Source organism: Arvicanthis niloticus, chromosome 14 (genome assembly GCF_011762505.2).
Source record: "Arvicanthis niloticus isolate mArvNil1 chromosome 14, mArvNil1.pat.X, whole genome shotgun sequence".
Taxonomy (NCBI): Eukaryota; Metazoa; Chordata; class Mammalia; order Rodentia; family Muridae; genus Arvicanthis; species Arvicanthis niloticus.
Genome location: NC_047671.1, coordinates 21,765,076 through 21,790,405, shown reverse-complemented (window position 1 = coordinate 21,790,405; position 25,330 = coordinate 21,765,076). Strand labels below are relative to the sequence as shown.

Here is a 25,330-nt window from a genome sequence, read left to right as displayed (position 1 = left end):
AGTGTCCCCAGCAACTTCCTCCTGTCCCCTAGGAACTCGCTGGCCAGCCGCCCAGCCCTGGGTCGGGCTTTGGAGACTCCAGCATGCAGACAGCCTGTTCGTACACTCAGCTCGCCCCACGCACACCTGCTTTTCTCTGCCAAGCGATGACATTGGTGATGTCACCAGTCACCCCAGCCCCGAAAAGAGGAAAACAAACCGACAATAGCCACCAACACCACCAAATCTGGGGTTCGGGGGACCTCGGTACCGTTTACACACGAAAGGGCGTGGCCCCGGGACCCAGACGTGGGAGCCAAAACCATTCGCTGCTCGCAGGAGCGCAGCCTGTCGCCAAGGACCTGGCTCATTCGGGTCTAGTCGTCGCGGGGCGGGGCGGGGCGGACAGGGCAGTGATTTAAGAGGCGCGGCCTTGGGACGGAGGACCCGCACCAATGGAGACCGCCAGGGACTACGCGGGAGCCCTCATCAGGCGAGTGCTGCCCATGTACCCCTGCGCCCGGGTCACCCTTCTGTCCGAGTACTCTGCTCGTCTCCATTTCCTCTGCTCCCCAGTTCCTCCTGAGCCCCAAGTCACCATCTCCCCGCACGTTCCCATGAACCCCGAGCTCCTCCTCCCTCTTAGACCCCATCGGCCACCCCGGGGCTCTGCCCCCTCGGCTGTAGGGCTGTAGTCCCCGTGCCAGTCCGCGCCTCCAGGCCTGTTCCCACCCTCGCCAACCAGCGCCCACGGGCCCAGCAGCCCGAGATTCCTCCCGAAAAGGGCTACATGTGGGGCGCTCCCGAGGTGCGTGGGAGTCCGAAAAACAAGTGACAGTGGTGAACGCCGGGGTGGCCTCATCCTGTTGCAGCTCCTACAGGAGATGAGGTACTGGGAACCCTGGAGTGTCTGTGCTGGACAGGGCTTCTTGGAGGGCTAGGAGGAAGTACAGACTTAAGTCCTCCTGGTGAGTGCAGACTCTGCCTATGGGGCCGGGGTGCTGGATTAACTTGGGTTTTGGAGGGGCAGTTTTGACTCCCAGCCAACCCCATGTCTAGGCCTTACTCCAACCCATTGGTGCCACTCCCCTTCGGTTTATCTCTATATGCTGATAAAACATTCTAGAACTTGGTAATATCCTAGACAGTATGAGAGTGTGTGTCTGTGTCTACATCTGTGTAAGAGACAGAGACACAGAGAGATGCTAAGAGACACAGAGACGGGGAATGAGAGGCAGACAATGAGAATGAGAGACAGGGAGACAAAGACTAAGATACAGAGAGGGGGAATTGGAAACAGAGAGAGAAAGACTGACAGACAGGGTCTCCCTATAAGGCCCAGTGTAGCTTAGAACTGGCTATGTAGTCCAGGCTGGTCTCAAGCTCATAGTCCCCTTGCCTCTGATTCTGTAGTCCAAATGACTGGCTTTCAGAGTCCAGGCCAGCTAGCTGCAGGGCAGCGACTTTACAGAACAGGTTAATACAGATGATGAAAGTACTGCAAAAGTGTGTAGAAACCCAAGTGCATAAAAATACAGGGCCCGCCATGACAGACCTCACTGCTTATCTCTTTGCAGAGAAATGTGGGAAGAATCAGGTCACCAAACTTGGATGCTCTGGCAGCTTATGAGACAGGGACATAAGGGAAACTGTGTGTCAGTTCACAAAGTTAGAAAAGTAGCCACCAAAAAGGAAAGAAGGGTTGGTCTTCCTGGATGGTTCCTGCTTCCTCTTGCAACAAATACTCTGGGAGTTGGGGGATTTGTAAAGGCTCCCAAATAACACGGTATTCTACCTATCCGCAGCAGATGTGTGGGTAGAACATCAATGTTTAAGTGGGGAGGTCCGTGGGGCAGTCTCACTGCATGAGAAAAGAAACTGCCAGAGTTCTTCATTCCTCCTGTAGCCTTCCCTTCAGCTCCTCCAGTTTCCTCTGCTCCTGTCTGTGCTTGTCCTGGGAAACCTTGTTTTTTCCCATCATCTTGTCCTGATGGTCAGGGAACAGGGGCTGGTTTTTTTGCCATCTTTACAGCTAAACATGCCATCTGCCCTTACCAACACTTTCAAGCTCAAGGACAAGAGCGGTGGCCCTGGGGTTCTTTTACCCTTCTTCGGGGGGCTGAGGTTTACAGATGTTAGCATTCACTAGGCAGTATCATTTTGTCTTGGAGTAGGAGGCATGGCGGCTGGGCTTATCCTTGGGTCTGTGTCGGGACGTCATTCACTGAAATCCAGAAGCTACCTGGGTGAGGTCTCCACGGTGTCATGTGTGAGGTGGAAGTGACTCAGTAAATCAAAACACTGGAGAATATATGATATATGACTCCCTCCCATGCAACCTGGCAAGTCCCAGGAGCTCATGGCTTTTTATTAGTGACAAACTTGCTTCAGTTCTCAAAAAAAAAAAAAAAAAAAAGTCTACCTACTTCCAAACCAGCCTGCTCTAATCCTTTGGCATGACTTGATTCCAAACAAAACTGGAAGAAAACAACCTATAATACTTGCTGGATGAAAGAAAAGAAAAAAGTTCCCCCTTCCCCACCCCTCTTTAAAATCCTGTCCAGGCTAAAGAGCCACAGGCAAGCCCACTGTTCATTGTGGTCTTGCACTTCTGTTTCCTGTCCGTGAATTTAAACAGCCCAGCACAGTACACTGTAGTTACCATTCATTAGCCTATTACTGGACTCTGCCAGGGAGGTACCTTAATCAATAAACACACTATGAAAAAGATACTTGTTCGGAGGGCGTGACTCAGTAGTAGAGTAAACCTTCATGGAGGAAGCCCTGGGCTGAGATGGGAGAGAGAAGATACTTGTAAACAATTTTGACGTCTTTGGGGCAGGAGGAATAGTTTAGGGGTAAGAATGCTTGCTGCCTAAGCCTGTAGACCTGAGTTCATATCCCGGCTCCACATGTAAAGCCAGGTCTGGTCACAGGCACTCAGAATCCCAGACCTATGAGAGATAGAGACAAGAAGGGGCTTAGGGGCTCATTGGCCACCAGCCTAGCTCCAGGTTCCACAAAAGACCTTGTCTCAGAGGAATGAAGCAGAGAGGATGATAAAGCAGGACACTGTGTGTCCTCCTTTGACTTCTGTGTGTGTTTCCGGGTGCTTGTGCGCACAGCACATTCACGAAAACTACAAATTCTTCTTTAATAGTTTTTTAAATGTTTTTATTTGCATGCACATGTGCACGCTGTAAGTGTGTGGAATGCCTGGAGAGAACAAAAAGATGTTCAGGATTCCCCTGGAGCTGGAGTTACAGAGACTCGTGAGCCACCTGATGTGGGCGCTGGGGAACTAACTCTTAGGGCTGAGGAGCCATCTCTCCAGCCTTAACTGCAGGTCCCGAAACAGCTTGGTGACAAACCTGTAACCACTGGAGACCTTGGTAATAAGGAAAGAGGCTGGAATCTTGTGGTGAAACCCTGGATATTTGTAAGTGTTTATTATCACAGACAAGGACTACTTTGGCCAAACTCCAAAGCTGTTACAAGGCTGATACTTACCCTGAGAGGCCAGCATGAGCACTTGTAACTGTTTAGGAGATCCTCTGTGGCTGGGCGCTGCTCAGTGGTACAGTGAGCACTTAGCAAGTCTGATACCACGGGCTCCGCTCCAGTACCACTCAACAAAGAAGCAGAACGGCTTCCCTTTTGTAAGAACTTGGTTTGGACAGCTATTCTTCCAGCTCAGAATTTATCCTGATGACATTAGAAAAACAATAAGTTCGCTACAAACAAATCTCCCATCTTTCGGCTTCTGGGACCAAACCTCCTTTTACAATAATGTTGCAAAGAATCCAAGGGCTTCAGTCTATGGTCTATGTTTTTATAATAAGCATTCTGTCAGGTCTCAAAGATAGACGAGAGTCCTGAGGCTGTGTTCAGACTTATGGGCAGGCACGCTCCTCCAACTGTGTGTGCTACCTACAAGGAGCTTGGTGATGGGAAGCCTGATTTGCTGACACTTGCCATTGGGCCCTACGACTCTTGGACTCCACCCTACAGTAAATAGATCCCTCTCTAAACTTCTCTCCATTTGCTGGTGTTTGACCTCACCATTGCCTACCCTAACGTTCTCACATATTCTCGCCCTGTGGTGTTTGGCTGATAAAGTTCTGTTCTTTACTTCCCTTATATGCATTCCTCATTTTCTGAATAACAGTGAAATGCACGGCAGCTATGGCTGATTCTGAATAACTTCTGTCAGTAGTAACACCGAAAGTACAGCTGGCCTCTATACCCTCGGCGTCTGCCTCCAAGGATCCAACCAACTGCAGGAGGAAAAAAAGGGTGATTGACTGATTGATCTTGTTTGGAGACGAGGTTCATTGGTTGCCTTTCTTAATACTAAGATTAGATTCTCCCATGTAGCCCAGGTTGGCCTCAAATTTGTGATCAGCCTGCTTCTGCCTCTTCAGGTACAGAGAGTACAGTCATTTTGTACCACCTGGGGTGTGTACCACCTGAGAGTGCAGGTGTAACCACATGATGATGCAGGTGTGTACCACCTGAGGGTGCAGGTGTGTACCACCATTTCTGGCTCTGTATTCCTCAGTTGCACCCGTGCAGACATGGTCTGTCCCACTATGCTCTCCGGTAAAGCAGCTACTTACATTGTGTTTGCCGAACTCAGTAATGTAGAGGTGGTTAAAATATTCAAGAGGATGTGTGTGGGTTCTACAAACATTACATCTTATAAAGGGACTTGGAGCATCTGTGAATTTGGGGGTACTGAGGCTCCTGGGACCCACCTCCCTGGGATACTGGGAGACAGCTGTATTGCTCTCCAAGACCTACTTCCGGGCCTTTCCTCTAGCACTTTCAGGAGAGACATAAGCCTATGGGTAGCATACAAAGAAAGTTTTCATGGACTTCGAGAGTGCTTCGTGTAGAATTGTGGGCAAGGCCAGTGGGACAGGTGGTAAAAGAATTTACCAAAGGGACTTGGTCACAATAGCTACAAAGAATCCCCAGGGAGCTCCTAGAGCCTGTGAGGGAATAGACACCTTTCATAGTAGTTCAGGGGGAGTTACTTAGTCTTGTCTTGTGGGCCCTTGGTGTGAGGTGGCCCCAATCTGGTGAGCATTCCCTTATCTTGTAAAACAATACATTTTATTCCTCCTTGAGACTGGTCTTGCTCAGGTACATTGGATGGTGAGAATTAGGCTTCTGTGTAAGACAAGTAAGTCCATCAGAAGAGGTCTTGCTGTTAATGTGCAGGGATTTTGATCTTGGTTTTGGCCTTTTTCCCCTGATGTGTAAGTGTCTGTCTGTGGGGAAGGGTAGTCATCTTATTGGAGAAAAGTCCATGTGGACTGTCACTCTGTGTCTTCTTGCTTCATGTCACATATTTCCGTAAGTTCCCGCAGAGAAGAATGAAAAGCTTCCCGGTTACCCCCGATTCTGGGAGATCTGATGTATGAGTTTTTTGAGAATATTCTATGAAGTCTGATTTATATTATTGCTTTGATTTCCTCTGAACAATCTACTTCCTTAAACGCCCCGTTTCCTTATTAGTTTTCCTCAATGAGTTACTTCCCTTCCAATTTCATAGAACTGTCTGCACCCATTTTCCAAGGAATTAGGGAGCAGCTGCTCTCACTGTTGACAAGGTGAAAAGCAGAATTCGGAGGCTTCTCCGTGGTCTTGCTGTTTTGATTTTTGGGGAGTTATCAAAAAAGGAGGACTGAACCCACGCCTCACTATGTTCTGCTAACTACTAAGCCACACTACCCTCACCTCTTCAGGTGCCCTGTCTTAACTTTGACAAGTCAGGATATTGGGGGTGGGGCACGGAAATAGAAACCCCACTTTCAGCAGTGTGCCAGATATGAAGCATTCTGACTTTGTCATGGGACAGAGTGAGAAGGGGCTACTCACATTCTCACATTCTACTCAGTGACACCTTGCCCTGTGCACTTAGCAGCTCGGACCAACTGATCGGTTAGTTGGAGCAGTCAGTACTCACACATGCTTGTTACTCAGCTTTAGTGTGCATAAAAGTTCGATTAACCCATCCATGTGTTAAAAAAACAGTCTTTTCTTCTTGTTGCTGTCTTGGTGTGGTTTGGTTTTTCAATACAGGATTTCCCTACACAGCCCTGGCTGTCTTGGAACTTGCTCTGCAGACCTGTCTGGCCTTGAACTCACAGGGATCCATCTGCCTCTGCCTCCTCAGTGCTAGGATTAAAGGCATGAGCCCCCACCATACAACATAAGATAGTCTTAATTTGAGAGAGAGACTGTTGAAATAGGATTTCTATTTGAGACCTGGGCTCACAGATTAGACTTGGCTAGGTCACAGTGAGCCCTAAGGATACAAAAGTTTTTGTCTTTTGCTTTTCCATCTGAGCCTGATTATTTTTTTTTTTAATAATTTGACACATTAAGGCACTGATCCTTGATTTAAAAAAAATTGTTGGATTTGATTTCTCTGTGTGTGTGTGTGTGTGTGTGTGTTCCAAGAGTCTTATCTCCAGCAGTGAGCCAGTTCTTGCTTAGGAAATAGAAGGCTAAGAACAAAAGATCCACTGTCCTTCCTAGCCAAGAAGGCTGCCCTGAGGTCAGGTAGAGGAAGGGAGGGCCACAGTGATTGCCAGCCCTTATCTTGTCAAATGGGAAAAGACAATGGGGACTTTTGAACTCTTCAGCTGGGCCAGGTTACAGGAGGTTCTTGGGAAGACATGTGTCTTTTTCCAAAGAGGAGACTTGGGGCCCAGGTTACTAGGTCAAAGATGTGCCTTCGGCTGCTAGTGGCTAGACCTCGCATTTTTGATTTTTTAATACAGGTCCCTGTCTGTTCTCTTGTGTCTCCTACTTTATCCTGTCACTCTTTTGACTTAGAAAATAAATGGCATGAGGTAGGGGCGGGGCTGGGAGGGAATGCTCAGGCAGACCCTGGGCTCTCTGAGCAGCTTCCAGAGGCCTTATGGGACTAGCAAAGGCCTCTTACTCAGGAGTAGGGGATAGACTCTCTACAGGGGGGGTTCAGAGTCTCCTGTGGGAAGGACATAGTCTAGTGGGGCAGACACCAAGGCAAGGAAGTTCTGGTTAGGGAGCCATGTGTGGTGACACAGGATGCGATTATAGCACACAGGAGACAGAGGCAGGGGGAATCAGGTGTTCTTGGTCAGCCTGAAATACAGGTGTAAGACCCTGTTTCAAAATACCCCATCCCCCCACCCCACCCCCCAAAAAAAGTTGGGTATAACTTGGGAGGCAGAGGCAGGCGGATTTCTGAGTTCGAGGCCAGCCTGGTCTACAGGACAGCCAGGGCTACACAGAGAAACCCTGTCTCGTATATTCAGAACTCCTAACCTGGCACTGTTTAATGACCTTCTCCACTGCCTGCTGTCCCTGGGCCACTGTTTTACCCATGACTGTGACTTATAAGTTTCTCCGTAGTCTGTTAATGCGCACAGGTGTTTGCCAGACATAGAACTCCTGTCTTCCTCTCTTCCTCTCAAGGACTTGACCAGCTGGTTAAAGCTTCACAGTATGAATAAGTTGAGAACAAAGTTGGGGTTCTGAGTGGGAAGCATAAACACAGCTAGTCCCCAACTGCTGCCTTCCAAGTCGCCAGGTGTGGTGGCATTGCACAAATTCTGCCCTAGTGTTCGCTCAGCTCTATGTAGACATCCTGTGCTTTGGATTGTGCAACAGAGACCTTGTACAACTCCTCAAATCAAGGCAGAAGTTCAGGAGCCATATGCCAGGGCCCTTGCTAGGCTAGACCCATCTGGGTCTCTGGTCAAGGTTCCAAGGTCACTCGGAGGGGACAGCTGGGTCAGGGACCCCTGGATCTATCCCAGTCCCCCTCATACAGCCTTACAGGAAGCAAATTGTGCAGCCACTTTATACATCCTAGTACTGACTTCAGGAGGCTCACAGCCATTTGTAATTTCAGCGTCAGGACATCTGAGCCTCTGACCTCCAGGGGCACTGCCTTCACTTACTTGCATATACCCACAAGCAAACATACAGAGCCATACCTAATTAAAAATGATAAAAATAGGCTAGACATGGTGGTGCAAGGCTATAATCATAGCACTCGGGAGGCAGAGGCAAGCAGACCTACCTTCACGCGTTCAAGGCCAGCCTGGTCTGCAACACAAGTTCCAAGCCAGTCAGGACTACATAGAAAGATTCCGTCCTGCCCCCAGAATAACACAAAAGAGTTATTATTGTAATAATAATTTTAAAAATCGTGATTTGAGCTGCTGTGCTATCAACCTGGTTGCTCCAGGATGGTGTAAATTGTTTGTGATCTAATTCTTCTACCCAGCAGAAACTTTTAGCCTAGGACAGATACTGTTTCCCATCCCACCACTTACCTTTATCACCTTGAGAAAGCGTGTTGGGTCTCAGTCTTCCCATCTAAGAAATGGGGGTGTGATGCTGTGGCAACACATCAACATATGTGGTATGTTTGAAGGATTACCATGGCAGGTGCTCAGAGGCAAACAGTATGAGGTCCTGGTGATGATGGTTATGTGTACTTCAAACCAAATTGTTGCTAACAACTTAAGTAAGTCTAATTTCAAAGTGTCAGCTTGTTGGTGGAGCTATAAGGAGAGAGGAATGGGAGAGGAAAGAGAAGAGAAGAAGAAGCTGCAAGTGGCAAGTGTTGGCTGGCCCTCCCCTCTTCTGAGCCTCCTGAGATGTGTCAGTGCAGATAGCAACATGACTTAGCCTGACAGGGTTTTTTTTCTTGTTTGTTTGTTTGTTTGTTTGTTTGTTTTTCAAGACAGGGTTTCTCTGTTTAGTCCTGGCTGTCCTGAAACTCACTCTGTAGACCAGGCTAGCCTCGAACTCAGAAATCCGCCTGCCTCTGCCTCCCGAGTGCTGGGATTAAAGGCGTGTGCCACCACCGCCCGACTCTTTTTTTAAAAAATTTTATGTGTACGAGTGTTTTAATCTGCACGTATATATGTGCACTCCATACATGTAGTACCCCCAAATGCCAGAAGAGGGCATCAGATACCCTAGAACTGGAGTTACCAGTGTGAACACACCGCGGGCATTGAGAATCAAAACCAGGCCTTCTGAAAGAGCAGCTAGTGCTCTTGACTGTTGAGCCATCTCTCCAGCCCTTGGAGTAACACCTTTATGGGTCTGTTCCTAAATGAAAACAAGCCCACAGGCCTGGGTTAAAGCTCCTTCTGTGTCACTCACCTGGTTTCCACAGAGGCTTAACCACCGAGGAGGCTCAACAGCACACCTGTCACCTGACAGAGTTGTGTTTTGGGAGTGTCTTAATGCTTCACTTCCCAGGATTACTTCTCTCCTTTGCTAAATACAGCCTTGGTGTTGTTTGAGAACATGCAGTGGTATGTCAGAGGCAGTCAGGCATTCTTTCATGGCGACCAAAGAGTCTTGCATTTAATAACATGCCCTTTGTTTGTGTCCTTGCTACTTAGCTGACCTGAGTAGCCTAGCTGACCTGTGGAAGGTGATAATGAGTACCTGGGGCTGAATCTGAAGTTCAAGGCCATCTTCTGCAGCTTAGGGAGTTAAAGGCTAACCTGGGCAATGTGAAAACCCTGACTTAAAACAGCAACAGAAACACTCCCATCAAACTTTGAAAGTTAAGGTAGGAGAGGTAGAGAGATGGCTCAGCAGTTAAGAGCACTGACTGCTCTTCCAGACAGACCTGAATTCAATTCCCAACAACCACATGGTGGCTCACAACCATCTCTCTTGGGATCTGGTGCCCTCTTCTGGTGTGTAGGTGTACATGCAGATAAAGTGTTCATATACATAAAATAAATAAATCTATTTGAAAAAAAAAGTTAAGTTAATTAAATATTAAGCCCAGGTAAAACAAATTTTGTTTTCCTGCTTAACTACTAAAAGAGTAATTTTGTTCTTTTTCACTAATCCACCACACTACTTCTTTGTAGTTACCCATTAATAAAAATTGAACAATGGAGAGTCAGGTTCTTCTCAGAAAATGCTGTTTTGATGTTGCTGTAATTATACCCTGATCCATGTTGGTGTGACTTGGGGGGGTACACCATTTTAAAAGTCATTAGTAGAAATTTGCCTCAGCTAAAGTCTATGACTTAGTCTTTGCTTAGAAAAGAACATTCATTGATATTTATTATCTCTGAGTGCACATGAATACACCAAGGTGCCTGCTGCTCCCCATGTTGTAACCTGTCTTAGCAGAAGGCATAAAATTCCACGTTTTCCAAAAAACTAAAACTAAATACACAAGGTCATGAGACTCAGGACCTAGAGTTTCTCCCGTTCTTCGGATGGTATTTATGATGTTGGTTCTTGATAAGGCCTAGGTAAACTAGTGAGGCCCAGATGGAATGTTAAGGCCTCGGTAAAATGTTAAGCCCAGGTAACAGTCACTTGGCTACCCTGCCATTATATGGAAACTTTTTTTTATATGTCTTTTCTGTTACTAGGAAACTTTCTAATGCCAAGATTGATTACATCTTTTATTATGTTTTGTGCCCTTGGAAACCAATTACGATAAAAGTCAATAGAACTGTTTTGTATAATTACCCTCAATAAGTTTAGACCCAAACCAACCACACAACAGCCCTTCTGTATCTGTGTAGAAGCTTTCGTGGTATAAGCTGCCCCTGGGACAGACTCTAACATAAGAGAGACGCCTGCACCAATATAAGAAACCATTTGAAATAAGACTTCCATTTTGAGTAGTGGCCCAGGAAAGTTTACATTCCCACGACCAAGGGGAAAATTCCATTTTTAAGAACAGGCAGGTGTACTTATCTGGGGTCTGTTTGATCTGTGGCAAGGGATCCGAGCCTTATGACTCTCTGAAGCTAATGTGTAACAGGCGTCTGTGGGACAGCAGGAGTAGACTCATACCTTTGAGACCCAGCAAAAGATAAAGATATATATATATATATATATACATATATATTTTTTAGAAGCTTTTATATCCTTAGATTTATATAACATACATAAAGTTATACATAATATTGTATCATACATATATATAATATGTATAAAATTATAAATAATATATATTATTTTAAATTTTGAAATTTTTATTTAATTATTTATCATGAGTCATAGGTGGTAACATGAAACCTGTGAGCAAAGCAAACCTGTTTGTCCTTAATAAGAGATTAGTGGGAGGTTTTTTGTTTTGTTTTTCCCCTTCCCTTCTCCCTTCGCTCTGGCCCCACAGTTTATTATATATATATATTGTTGCTGTCTTCAGACACCCCATGAGAGGGCATCAGATCCCATTACAGACGGTTGTGAGCCACCATGTGGTTGCTGGGAATTGAACTCAGCACCTCCGGAAAAGCAGTCAGTGCTCTTAACCACTGAGCCATCTCTCCAGCCTGAGATTAGTAGTTTTAATTAATTAATAAACTGACTAATTAACTCAGTGATGGATTACGTTGAGGTAAGGAGCTAGTTGTCTGGTGTTCTCTAGCTGTCAGGCTACAGTAGCATAGCTGCCAATTTAATCAGAGACCTGGAAAAGGATAAATTAAAATTCCAGAGACGAGTCCATATTTTATCACCCAGATAATTGTTCCAGGCTCCGACATCTTTATGGCACCGAGGGCAGAGGCAGACTTTGGCCATCAGGCCCAGAGATGAAGAGACTTTTTCCCATGGAGGAGGAACATAAGACAGACTGACCTCACCCTGTCTTGGCTACGTGTGACAATCAATTCTCAGTGCCCTCTGTTCACAGTTCAGGCCAGGCCCTAGAAGCAGGCAAGACATTGGAGTAGTTATGCCCAGTGGTTATTGTACCACACTCCAGGTAGTGCCTTTTGTGCTCATATCTTCTTGGAGACCTCAGGGGCAGGGGGGGTGAGGTCACTGTCAGGATTTGGGAGTCTCTGTCTGTTGTGGTAAGTTTAAACATATTAAATGCTGTATTCACCTGATCTCTGACAGGTCTGAGGGCCAGTATTTACCTAGTATATCTGAGTTCAACAGTCTTTGTCTGTTTTTAGTTATCTATTTTAAACTGTACCTTGCAAACATAAAATAGGAGACTAGATAAAGCTTTAATCTTATAATTAACTGCATCATCAGTTTTTAGCCTGACTTTGAATATATTTTTTAACATGTTTAAAAGGATTTGATCATTTACAAGGTTACTGACTATCAATTCCTGTTAAATTTGAGCCTTAAAAATTACAGTTTTGCATTGAAGCTCTTTTAGTAACAAAATAAAACTTTTTAACCTATAAACATATTTTATAAAGATACTAGGAACTTTCCTGACGTTGGCTGAAAGAACTCTTATCTTGGTGCCTTGGCAAATTGAAAGAGGGTGGAGGGGGTGGTGGATTCCAAGAGCCAGTGATTTTTAAGCTCTTTAATGTTGTACACTTCCAAAAGGCAAAACTTTTTTGAAGGCAAAACCAAGTCATAACAGTGTAAAATCCATATCAAATGGGTTATTCTCATGTTACAAAGTTTGGTTGTCAACAAGAAAAGTTTTTGTATATAAATACATAGAGGTATAATTTTAATACTGCAGTAAAGAAACATTGTTTTAAATCCTATCTTTTTAAGTGTGGTTTTAAGACAGGACAGAAATTGTATATCCCAATTTAAAAGTGTCTTTAGAGACCCATTTCTTTGGTCAGTTCATGCCATGCGTTGTCTAAAATGGCTTTAACTTCTGAATTATTTGTTATAAGCTAACTTTTTGTTACATGTGTTACAGATTTTTAACCACACCCAAATACCCTTCTAGGCTGATCTCAAAACCTTGCCTGGGACTGAGCCCAGCGGCAAGGTACTGACCTAGCAGGCTCAGAATCCTGAGTTCTAACCCCACACTAAAACTAAAACAAACGAAAACCCAGAACGGACTAATACGCTGACCAGTATTTGGCTTTTAAATTAGCTCTGCACCAGTATTGTACAAATACGAACCTATTTGTCTGTCTATATGCATCAACTCTCTAAACCGGCTTAGCTACTTTGTAGTTACTAGAAATCATAAGTTTACATTTTTAGCTTTAAGACCCACCCAGTGGGCCACTAACGTGGCTCAGTGAGTAAAGACTCTTGAGTCACAAGACTGGCAACCTGTATTTGATTCCCCCAAACCCACATAAAAGCAAAAGATGAGGACCATCCCCCACAAACTGGTCCTCTGACTGCCGCTCACGCACTGTGGCATCTGTACCTACATGTACACATCATGTACATGCAGACATACATAAAAATAATAATAGTAAAATAAGTTTATATTTGGGGGCTGGAGAGCTGGCTCGGAGGTTGAGAGCACGTGTTGTTCTTGCAGAGGACCCAGGTTCTAGTCTCAGCACCCACGTAGTGGCTCACAGCCATTTGTAACTCCAGTTCCAGGGGATTCGATGCTCTCCTCTAAACTCCACAGGTACCAGGAACACACACAGCACATGGATATTCATGCAGGCAAAATACTCATATGCATAAGATAAATAAATCTAAAATGTTTTGAATCAACATTTGATGAATATAGTTTGGAAAAGGGATGCGGACCAAACAGAGGGCAGCCCCTGGATGTGCTGAGCTACTCAGTTACTAGCTTGCTCTTTGGAGGTATGGATAGATGTAACATTTAGTAATTCCTAAGTGTCATGCTTCTTCCTTTTAGATGCAAATATTAAAATTGCATTATTTGTGTGTGTCTCAAACCTCTTCGTAAAATCCTGGGGGGTGGTAACACACGCTTTTAATCCCAGCACTCTGGAGACAGAGGCACACAGATCTCTATGAATTCCAAGCCAGCCTGGTCTTCAGAGCAAGTTCCAGGACAGCCAGAGCTGTTATGAAGAGAAACTGACTAGGGGTTGATGTAGCAGAAACCAACCCCTCGTCTGAAAAAATGGTTCTCCTCTGTGCCTCCTTCATAGGCCCCTGACATTCATGGGATTGCAGACTAAGAAGGTCTTGCTGACACCCCTCATACATCCAGCTCGCCCTTTTCGAGTTTCAAACCATGACCGCAGCAGCCGGCGTGGGGTGATGGCCAGCAGCCTGCAGGAACTTATCAGCAAGGTACTGTGGTCACAGCCTCGGATACCCTTTGTTGATTCAGAGTCCAGGCCTGGGACACTAAGCCAGTGAGAAGATTCAAACCTTAAAAGAGAGCTTACCAGCCGGGTAGTGGCACTTGCTTTTAATCCCAGCACTCAGGTGGCAGATGTAGGTGAATCTCTGAGTTCAAGGCCAGCCTGGTCTACAGAGCAAGTTGCAGGGCAGCCAGGGCTACATAAAGAGCTTGTCTCAAAAGGGGGGAGTGGGGAGGGAGGAAGGGAAGAAGAGAGGAAGAGAGGGAGAAAGAGAGAGAGGAAGGAAGGGAGGAAGAGAGGGAAGGTGGGAGGAAGGAAGAAGAAAAGAAAGACAGCATATCAAACTCATCAGTCCATTTGTAGGCTTCAGGGTCTTGGGAGGAGACAAGGCAAGTGAAGAACAGGTCTAAGTCCTCAAAGTGGCACTATGTCTCTGCATCGTGGAAGACTGGGGTCCAGGAGTGAATGCCTTAAAAGCATCCATCAACTGAAAATGTAACTGTCCTTCTTTGACAAGGGAGACTATGACCTGGGAGATCTGACCAGGATAGCTTGTCATCAAGCTAAAACAGCCACCAAGGAAGGAAAAACTTAGAGTCTCAGAGAGACATAACTCAGATTCCTACAGAAATGAGACATGGACTTGCAGCCTGCAGCCTCTAAAGCAAGAGGCTGAGGTGGTTGCATGCGTCCCTGTGCTTAAAGCACAAGGTGTGCAAGGCCATCTGCTTATTCCTCTACATAACAGGCAGTGATAGAAACTGTAAACACACACTAGATCACTCATCTCATTCCCTAGGAGGGGAGGGCTCCATTCAAAACCTTAGTCTGTTCTTCTGAATGAAGATAAAGTCATAGATACCAGTCAACAGGTTTCTTCATCAGTACAGCTTTAGCCCAGCCAGCCAGGCCCCTGAAACCTTAACATAAACATCCTTCTGCTCCTGTTCCCTTCATCCTGTTCCTGTGTTCCCTTCCAAACCTAGACTCTGGATGTCCTGGTCATCACAACTGGCCTGGTCACACTGGTGCTGGAGGAAGACGGTACCGTAGTGGACACAGAGGAGTTCTTTCAGACCTTAAGGGACAACACACATTTCATGATCTTGGAAAAGGGACAGAAATGGACACCGGTAAGTACGACCTTGCTACGCAAACAACTGGGTAGATGGTCTACCTACAAGCACTCTGTCTAGTTTAGAACTGAGCAAGCCAAGTCCAAATTATATAATTATATACATTATGTACTCACCTCCCAGCTACAGCCAGCACCCTCAAAAGGATTCTCAGGCGTTTCTAGAAAATTCTCTGAATTTAGACTGAATAATTTCAAATAAATTATTTTAGCCAGTGATCTACCTTAATCTTGTGTGTGTGTGTGTGTGTGTGTGTGTGTGTTTGGTCATCAATCTTCCATTACTATAATAAAACACTTGAGACAATTAACTTAGAAAGAAGAAAGGTTTATCTTGTCTCACAGTTTGAGGGGATCCAGTCTGCAGTTGAGATTCTGCCTCCTTGCTGAGGCAGCAGATCCCTGCAGGATCGAGCAGTGGGGCAAACCAGAGATTGAAGAGAGCGAAGAGAAAACGGAAGCCCCAAGATCTCTTTTTCCATCTTCAAGATATAGGACAAGCTTCCCTACATCCCAACACATTGATGTTTAAAATAACAGAGTTGAAACATAGTTTGTGACCTAGAAACATGGATCCATCCCTGGGCACATGCCCCCAGAACACACTAACACCTATATAACAGATGTGCGTCAGGACCACCCGTGTCACCTTTGTGAATGGTGGTGAATATTGTCAACAAACCACAGATCTGTTGCAGCAGGATGGAGATGAAATGCAGCCATCACTGTTTGTCCAGTGGGATGCAGATATACATGTATTCATCACTGGATGTCCATTTAACTGCACATAGGTTGACATGCCACTGCCTATTTACTGAGTAGATTGCTCTTCAACCTTGAAGACACATGGAGTGCAGCTACAGGCATTGTCTGCATAAATCCCATAACTGTGCTGAGAGCAACGTGGAATAATACATCAAACTTCTTCATCCCAGAATTCATGCAAGGTCATGAAGACTCCCTTAACATGGGTTGTACCAAAACAGTCAATAGATGTCTGTCAATCAAAGGTTCTTACCTGGGGGATATTTTGCCAGTAGGAGCCATGGAGTAATAACTAAAGACAGTCTAGAGTGACAGATTGGTGTAGAGGACACAGTTGTTACCGTCTAGTAGAGAAATTGCAATGCACAGCCTTTGCAAAAAAGAATCACTCACTTCCAAATGTCATTTGTGCCAAGGTTGAGAAACTAGAAGCCATATGTACAGACATTCCCAATATTCGATATTAAAATTAAAAAATTAAAAATATGTGTTGGCTAGTAAAAACAGTAATTTTTAAAAAAATTTTAAAAGATTTTATGTATTTATTTATTTATTTAATGTGAGTGCTCTATCTGCATGAACACCTATATGCCAGAAGAGGGCATCAGATCCCAGTGTAGATGGTTATGAGCCACCACCTGGTTGTTGGGAATTAAACCAAGGACCTCTGAAAGAGCAGATAGCACTCTTAATGGCCACGCTATCTGTCCAGCCGCAGAAAATATTTTCTTAAAATAAATAAAAATAAATAACCACTCTCCTTTTTGTGTTTTTGCAAATCCCTTTAATGTCTAGAAGACATTTGAATTCTCAGAGCTGGAGAGATAGCTCAGCAATTAAGAGTATTTGCTGTTCCTACAGAGGACCCAGGTTCAGTTTCCAGCACCCATATGGCAGTTTGGTATCTGCCAACCATCTGTATCTCCAGTACCGGGGATCTGATGCCTCTTCTGATCTCTGAGTAAGGGCACTACATATACTCAAGTATGCACACACAGACACCACGAGCGCGCGGGCACACACACACACAGACACCACACACATGCGCACACACACACACGCACCACACACACCACACATACACACAGAGACACACACAGACACCACACACACACAGACACCACACACATGCGCGCACACACGCACCACACACACCACACATACACACAGAGACACACACAGACACCACACACACAGACACCACACACAGACACCACATGCACACACAGACACCACACACAGACACACACACATGTACACACACATACCACACATACACACACAGAGACACACAGAGACACCACATGCACACACACACAGACACCACATGCACACACAGAGACACCACATGCACACACACATAGACACCACATGCACACACACATACACACACAGACACCACATGCACACACACATACACACACACAGACACACACAGACACCACATGCACACACAGAGACACCACATGCACACACACATACACACACACAGACACACACAGACACACACCACACACAGACACCACATGCATACACAGACACACATACCACACACCACACACACACACACACACACACACACACAGACTGTTGAGGATACTCCGCTCTGCTACTGCACAAGAGTCAACAGTTGCCGGTTCCTCAGAGCTCAGCTGCATTGGAGAATCTGAGAAGACCCCAGTGGAGTCAGCCGCTCTGCTATGCTGAGCTCTTCAGTCTGTCTTGCGTTTTAAAAGGGTCTTTCATCAAAGTGATCTTGAAACATCATACTTTGGTCATTTGGAAAACATTGACTTTGAGCTGAGGTGTAGCTTGGTGGTGAATGTCCTTCACAAGTACAAGGCCCTGGGTTGGATCTCCAACCCCCCCCCCCCCAAAAAAAAAAAACAGCAGAAAAAGAAAACGAACAAAACAAAATATTGATTCATTAAGCCACACATTTTCCCTAAGCGTGCTGTAGAAAATCAGGACTATGGAGAACAGAGAAGGACAATTGTCTTTTTTTATTTATTGTATAAATAGTTTTAACCCAGAAAGGGCCTTAAGCTTGATCCTGTCTCTCCAGACCACATTATGAGAACCTCTGCATTAAACCATTTCTAGATAATTCAAAACAATACAAAATTGGCAATATAGTGTTCATGAGAAAGCTAAGATGGTTTCCTCCTGTGTGATGGTGGGATACCCAGGGGAGACTCACAGGACCCCAACTGTTCTGACGCTTGCTATGTACCACAGGCTGGCCTCAAACTCACAAGAGATCTGCCTGTCTCTGCCTGACAAGTGTTGGGAATAAAGATGTGTGTCACACCACATCACACTCAGTTTTGGATTTTTAAATGATGTTTCTTTCTTGGGTCTAGAAGTGGCACAGGTTCTCATGCATGGTACACTGGGAGACAACCGAAATCACTTGTCATTTAGGATTTGGTTGGTAGGAAGAGGGGGGACACCGACAGTGGCTTCAGCAAGAAGGGTTGGCACACTTTTAGGAGAATGGAGAATTTATGTTTTCATTTCAAATGTAGTTGATCATTTTGTCGTGTAATACTCAAAGTGTTCAGGCACTCCCAACTCCCAAAGCTCGTGAGGTATACAGTCTCTCGCATCATCTGAGCTTGACCCTGGATACAGTGGGAACGGTGTGTGGTGGGGAAAAACACTTAGGAAAGCAGCTCTTGAGCCAGGATTGGCTCCCTGCCTGTCCCTCCAACCCCTCAACCAGGACTGGGTCAAGGTTGTACTTGAACCCAGAACCTTGCACATGCTAGGCAAATTTGCTACCACTGAGCCATATCCCTAGACCTAGCATTTGCATCTTGGGACTTCTTTGTTCTCTCTGGGTGTTATAGAGCTATCTACAAACCTGGGAGCATATGTCTCTCCCAACCTGAAGGGTCTTCTGGTATCCCTGGGACAGAGTGATTCCTTAACTGGCTAATGTTTCTACACAGTCATCTGTCCTCCTTGACAGTTACTGGAAAATAGAAGATACCCAGAGAGAGCCTTGTTCCACCCCTCCCCTAAGTCTCAGAGTTCCAGCATTTTCTTCATCAGAGGTGTTTGTGAAGTGGAACAGAAATAGTACTTCCGGTTCCTCTACTGCTTTGTGACAGTGGCAAAAGGAAGCTGACCAAGTCCTTTCATCCTCAAGGTCTGGCCTCAGGGCTCTATGCAAACAAGCAAGAGGGTTCTCTAAGGCAGGAACACCTCTATACATCGGACACCGAGTCCTCAAAACCGAAGCAACCTAACCCAAGTCTCTAAACTGGAAATTGAGGGAAGAGATATGGGCACGTGCATTGTAGTGTAACATGTCGGCCTGCTGTATGCCTAACTGGAATAATTATAGCTGACAGTGAGGAGACTCTAACTTTCCCATCACCCCAGAATTGTGTGGTTTTCAAGTGTCTCTGCCAGCATGGGTTCTAAGCCTGTTCCTTGCTTCTTTGTTCCAGGGCAGTAAGTATGTCCCAGTCTGCAGGCAACCAAAGAAATCGGGAATAGCCAGAGTCACCTTCGACCTCTACAGGCTGAATCCCAAGGACTTCCTCGGCTGTCTCAATGTCAAAGCCACCATGTACGAGATGTATTCAGTGTCCTATGATATCCGATGCACAAGTTTCAAGACCGTGTTAAGGTAACATCCTCCAGGGGCTATCCTCGGGGCCTGGAAACACCCCTACCTTGTCTTCTGTCTGAGAGCCCAACAATAGGGCCTGGATCTTCTGTTGTCGTCAGGTGTGCTCTGATCCATGTGGTTAAACTTCTGTTTAACTTTCAGATCACAGACTTACAGCAAAAAGCACAAAGCTATATCCCCAACTGGACTTCGTGCTTTTTGATATAAGTCTGTGAAATAGCTCAGTGGTAGTTCATTTGCTTGGCGTGTTAGAGGCCCTAGGTCCAATACCCAGCAACACACACACCTACGCTGGCACCAGACCTACACCGTGCTTACACCACGCTCGCACCATGCTCACACACCAATGAATCTGGCCCAGATGTTTTGCTGACGTCAAAGCTGGAGTGAAAACTTCTGAGACCAGGAAAAGGTTAAGAAATTGAGGCTGGGGCGAGAGGGGGGAAGGGAAGGGGATGGGGGTGTTGAGAACTTGAGGACCCAGTCTAAAATTAGACTAGTTTAGTCTCGGGACTTCAGAGGCTAGAACAGAACAGAGTCCTCTTGTTGCAAGTAGCAAGTTGGAACACCCCAGCTACCTACCCCCCACACGCCCGATCAGAAGATCATAATCCCAGTTCTTTTGGCAGTTTTCCTTAGCTTTACTGGTCTTGTCACCTTGACCAAGGGATTGCAGGAGCAAGTCCCTCACACCCACCTGGCTGCTAGATTCCTCATATAGCAAGCACATGCTCTCAGGAGTGGCAGGGGTTCTGTGGGGCTCCTGAGTTCCTACTTAGGCAGGCTCCTGTCAAAGTGGCTTGAGGGCCATGTCCCCAGTAGGTGGCCCTGGAGAGTACTGGCAGCCTACCAGGGAGCGTTCACACACTGTGTGCCCTGAAAGTGACATTTCACGGATGCCACAGCTCAAACATGATTGATGCCTCCTCGGAGCTTTGTGAGGTGGGATGGGGTGAGGCATTCCCACTATTCCAACTCTGGCCAGGCCAGAATTCCTGATGTGTCCCCATCTTGCTCTGTTGCAGGAGTCTGCTGCGGTTTGTATCCTATGCTGCCCAGGTGACAGGACAGTTCCTGGTCTATGCGGGCGCGTACATGCTCCGAGTATTGGGTGATACAGAAGAGCAGCCGTCCCCCAAGCCTAGCACCAAAGGCTGGTTCATGTAATCAGGTCACAGAGGCTCAGTGACCCAGCTTTTATGCAAATACCATCTGTCATAGGCTGTGGAGTGTCAGAGGAGGAATGGGGGCTTGGAAGTGGTATCTGATGCCGGACTGAGTAGCAGGATTCCTGCAAGGGAAAGGAGGCAGAGGGGTCATCTAAGAGCTTTAAGAAGGGACTAACAGCAGAGTGTCTGGGAACAGCATAGATATGAATCAGTCCCTTTGGATCCTTACATATTGTAAATAAACCAATCACGAGAATCACCTTTAATACATGCTGTGCTTCTTCACAACTAGTTTGTCTCTCTGGAGAGGACCACACTTTCACACACACAAAAAAAAACAGAGCCAAAGACAGAAAGATAGATACCATTGCTGTTTAATCATTCTTTTTAATTTTATCATATTTGGGGGGAGGGTTGCTACATATGTATCTATGCAACATATGCATGCACTGCCCAAGACGGCCAGAAGAGGGCGCCAGATCTCCTCAGAGGAGTTACAGACTGTTGTGAGGCGCCTTGTGGGGGCTTGGGATGGGACCTGGGTCCTCTGGAAAAGCAGGGCTCTTAACCACTGAGTTCTTGCTCCAGTCCCATTGCTGTTTAATCTTTATCAGTACTCAGTGCAAAAGTAACGCTCTATCACACAAGCCTGGATTTTCTTTTTCCTGCCTCTCCCCCGTGTGTGTATACATGTTCATATAATGTGAGTGCAGGCATATGTGTACCATGGCATGTGTGTGGACGACAGAAGACAACCTGGGGGTCAGTCCTCACCCTGTTGAGAAAGCCACACAGGCTAGCACAAGCTTCTGGGTATGCTCCAGTCTCCACCTCCAGGGCTGTAGTAAGTAGTTCTGGGATTGTAGATCCAGGGTACATGTAAACCAACGGTTCTCAAACTTCCTAATGCTTCGACCCTTTAATACAGTTCCTCATGCTGTGGTAAAACCCCACCACCACCACAAAATTATTCCGTTGTTACTTCATAGCTGTAATTTTGCGACTGTTGTGAATCATAATGTAAATATCTGATATGCAGGATATCTGATAGGCAACCCCTGTGGGAGTCACGACCTACGAGTTGAGAACCACTGATTGTATCAGCCTTCCGTGGGCTCTGGGGATCCAGACTCAGGTTTGCAATCCTGTACAGCAAGCACTTCCCCTACTGCGGCATCTTCTGGCCCCGCCCACGCCCCGCCCCTTTAAAGGCTTTTAACGCCTCCCCAAGTCCCTAAAGCTTAAAGACCTGCATAAGGAGCCTTCTGAGGTCGGGGCTAGTTTCAGCCTTGCTTTTAGAAAGCAACAAAACTGTTAGAACTCGGGTTGGAAGCCAAGTGCTGCCACGGTGCCAAGAGAACCTTTCTGGCCAGGAGCCAAGCTCTGCCTAGCACCGGCCAAGGCAAAAGTCCTGCTGGCCGTGGGTGCTGACTGGTGCTCATCTGGGTGTAGGCCCCGGAAGCACCTTGTGAGGGGCCTGTTTATCACCGGGTTCTTTCTTTGAAGGTAGCTTTATCACTGGGTCGCAGTGCTCAAAGGAAAGCCAGTGAGTGTCACCCTCGGCCCCTGTGTGGGAGGCTCTGGCTGTGTCTCCCCTACCCTGTCATCAGAGCAGGGATTAGACTCCCCAGAGGAAAAGAGGTGCCATTCCCTGACTGAAGAGCAAGCGTCCCCGGGAGACATATCTGTTCCTATTAGATCCATCCTGTTGAGTCAGCCGCTTCCCAAGCTGTGACTTTGCTGATAACTGTGTGGCCCAGAGGCCTATTCCATTCCTACGTGCCTATTCCTGCACTATGAATAGACACTACGATTAAGGGTCCCCCAGTCCACCATCTCACACACGTGTACACACACACACACACACACACACACACACACACACACACACTCACAGAGTCCTATAAAAGGAGCAGGGTGCCTGAGCTCTGCCGGGAGGGGAGGGGTGTGGTCTGAATGGGCGGCCTCAGAACCCAGTTCCCCGCCCCTCTCCGGTTTGCATCACTTCCCCAGGATCCCACCCTCCCGGGAAGCCACTGCCTGGCTTCCAAAAAAGGAATTTTCACTCCAGATTGATCCTGTTGAGTCAGCCACTTCTCTGGCTCCCGCTATTCAGTCACCAGCGGGGGTGGGGGTGGGGGGTGGGGGGGGTTGTCCTTTTCCTTGCAGGATGCAGACCAGGGAGGGTGGGGGAGAGGGGGAGAGGGAGGATGCCACCAAGGGAGACCTAGAGAGCAACACTCACCCCCTCTCTGTGAGAAGGGACTTGCAGTTAGGAGGACCACGTGGGGCCAGGAAAGTCCTGAACGGGTGGTGGTCTGCCTGCCTTCGGGCTGCAGCTCGCTGTCGAGTTAGTCAATAACCCTGTAAGGGGCAGCTTCTCCCAGAATCCTCCTCAGCAGAGGCAGGAAGACCTGCTGAGAGGAAGCTACAAAGGTTGGTATTGTGTCATCAAAGACTGTGGAGGGCTCTTTAGAGAGCCTTTGAAGCTGAGAGAGGCCAGTTAACAATCACCCTACATATGGGAGGGCCTTAGTAAGACACAGCCCTGTCTCAGAGTCGACTTAGGCAGTTTGTTTTCCAAACAGAACACTTTTTTTTTTTTTTTTTTTTTTTGAGACAGTGTTTTTCTGAGTAGCCCTGGCTGTCCTGGAACTCACTCTGTAGACCAGGCTGGCCTCGAAATCCGCCTGCTCCTGACTCCCAAGTGCTGTGATTAAAGGTGTGTGCCACCACTTCCCGGCATCTTGGTTTTTCTACAACCTAGCGGAGCATCGAGCATCTCAGAGAGAAGCAGGAGCAGGCAAGACTGGCTCAGCAGGAGAAGACTGTGCAGGGTGTTGGGTGCTAGCCCACTCCTGTGAGTGTCTTTCTCAAGAGCTGTGGATCCTGAGTTAAGCACAAGAATTCTAATTTATGTCTAGAATAACAACGCGGGGGAGGGGGGAAAGGTTCTCATGAGCTCAGAGTTCATGACCCTGCACTATGTTCATCTTGATATTCCTTTTTTCCTCCATATTTTTACATTTTATTTTACAAATATGAATATTTCATCTACGTGCATGCATGCACGTGCACCATGTGTGTGCTTGGTATCCATAGTGGTCCAGAAGAGGATATAAAATCACCTGGAACTGGAGTTACAAATAGTTTTGAGCCACCACGTGGGTGCCAGGAACTGAACCCAGGTCCTCTACAAGAACAAGTTTCTTCAGTGAGCACTGAGTTCCTCGAGTCCCACCTAGATGTTTCTTGGTGGACCTCTTTCTTCAGACAAACTAAAACAGATGTCTGTGCCCACTATGGCTCTCTCTGTATACCCAAAGGCATGCTAATGCCTCTACCTTGTGGCTAGTGGGCTTGATCCAGAGCTCTCTGCCACAGCTACGTCCTTGTGCCATCCAAACTCTGAGAATATAGAATTAAGTATTCTGGCCAAAGCCAGGCTCCAGTGTAAATCTCCCAGCAGGGGCAGGATGTGCTGGCTAGGCTTCTATCTGTAAAATTAGGATTCCATCTAGGTAGACCAGAAATTCCATTCCTGGAAAACTCTGTGCAAAACATCGTTATCACCATCACCATCACCATCACCATCATCATCATCATCACCATCATCACCATCATCACCATCATCATCCAGACAGTCTCACTCCATAGCCCTTACTTGGTCTGGAACTCGATATGTAGACCAGGCTGGCCTCAAACTCACAAAAAACCACCCACCTCTGCCTCTCCAGTGCTGGAATTAAAGGTGTGCTGCTGCATCAGCGCGGCATTTTGCAGAAATTTTAAATGTAAACACCATGCCTTTGGTTGGCAGGCATCTCTCCACGGGCCACAATTCCTCTGTCACTCTTACCCACTCTTTCTAAAACAATTGCTTCGCTCCAGACACACAGGTGGCCCCTCAGTGACACTAGAGCCTACAACTGGGGCTCCATGACCTCCGAGTTCTTCCAACTCACACAGCCACACACCTCCTGCGCTCTCTCTCTCTCTCTCTCTCTCTCTCTCTCTCTCTCTCTCTCTCCTTCCCCTACCCCCACCCCTCCCCTTCCCTTCTCATCTCTCTTGCTCTCTCCCTCCCCCTCCCCCCTGTCTCTCATCTCTCTGCTCTCCCCCCCCCCCAATCGCTACTCCTTTCTCAGCTCCTCATGTCCTAAATAAACTCTAGTCTACACTATAGCCTTGAACTCAGATATTTTGCCTGCCTCTGCCTCCCAAACACTGGGGTTAAAGCAGTGTGAGGCCATGCTGGGGCCACAGAAGGTTTTGATGGGCAAGTTCCTTCACTTGTCCCCATGTTGTGGGGTCTGCTTAAATCCAACATAACTCAAAAACCAGTTCAATGCAGATGACAAAAATTTATTGTAATCAAGCCGCTACCGATTGGTCAGGGCTACAGAACAGACTCGGGAGCTGAACTATGACCCTGGAGAAGCTACCGCACAGCCTACCTTAAAGCGAGGAGAAACTGGGTGGCCTACAGCGTTGTCCAACCAGATTTTGATGTTTGATGTACGGAGTTAAGCGAGGGAGTTTCCACCAATCAGGATAGGAGTTGGTTCCTGGACCTGGGAACGTGAACTTAGTTTGACCCTGCCAGCAA

The 25,330-nt window shown here is 46.7% G+C and overlaps 1 protein-coding gene across 1 annotated transcript; it reads left to right on the top strand.

The window, feature by feature from the left end:
* The first annotated feature begins 347 nt into the window (after positions 1 to 347).
* Cidea (cell death inducing DFFA like effector a) lies at positions 348 to 20,987 on the top strand. The gene is made up of 5 exons (XM_034518373.2): positions 348 to 472; positions 13,851 to 13,995; positions 14,996 to 15,142; positions 19,368 to 19,549; positions 20,578 to 20,987. Exons 1-5 carry the CDS (start codon positions 435 to 437, stop codon positions 20,717 to 20,719), a joined length of 654 nt encoding a protein of 217 aa, XP_034374264.1. The 5' UTR covers positions 348 to 434; the 3' UTR covers positions 20,720 to 20,987.
* Positions 20,988 to 25,330: the final 4,343 nt, after the last annotated feature.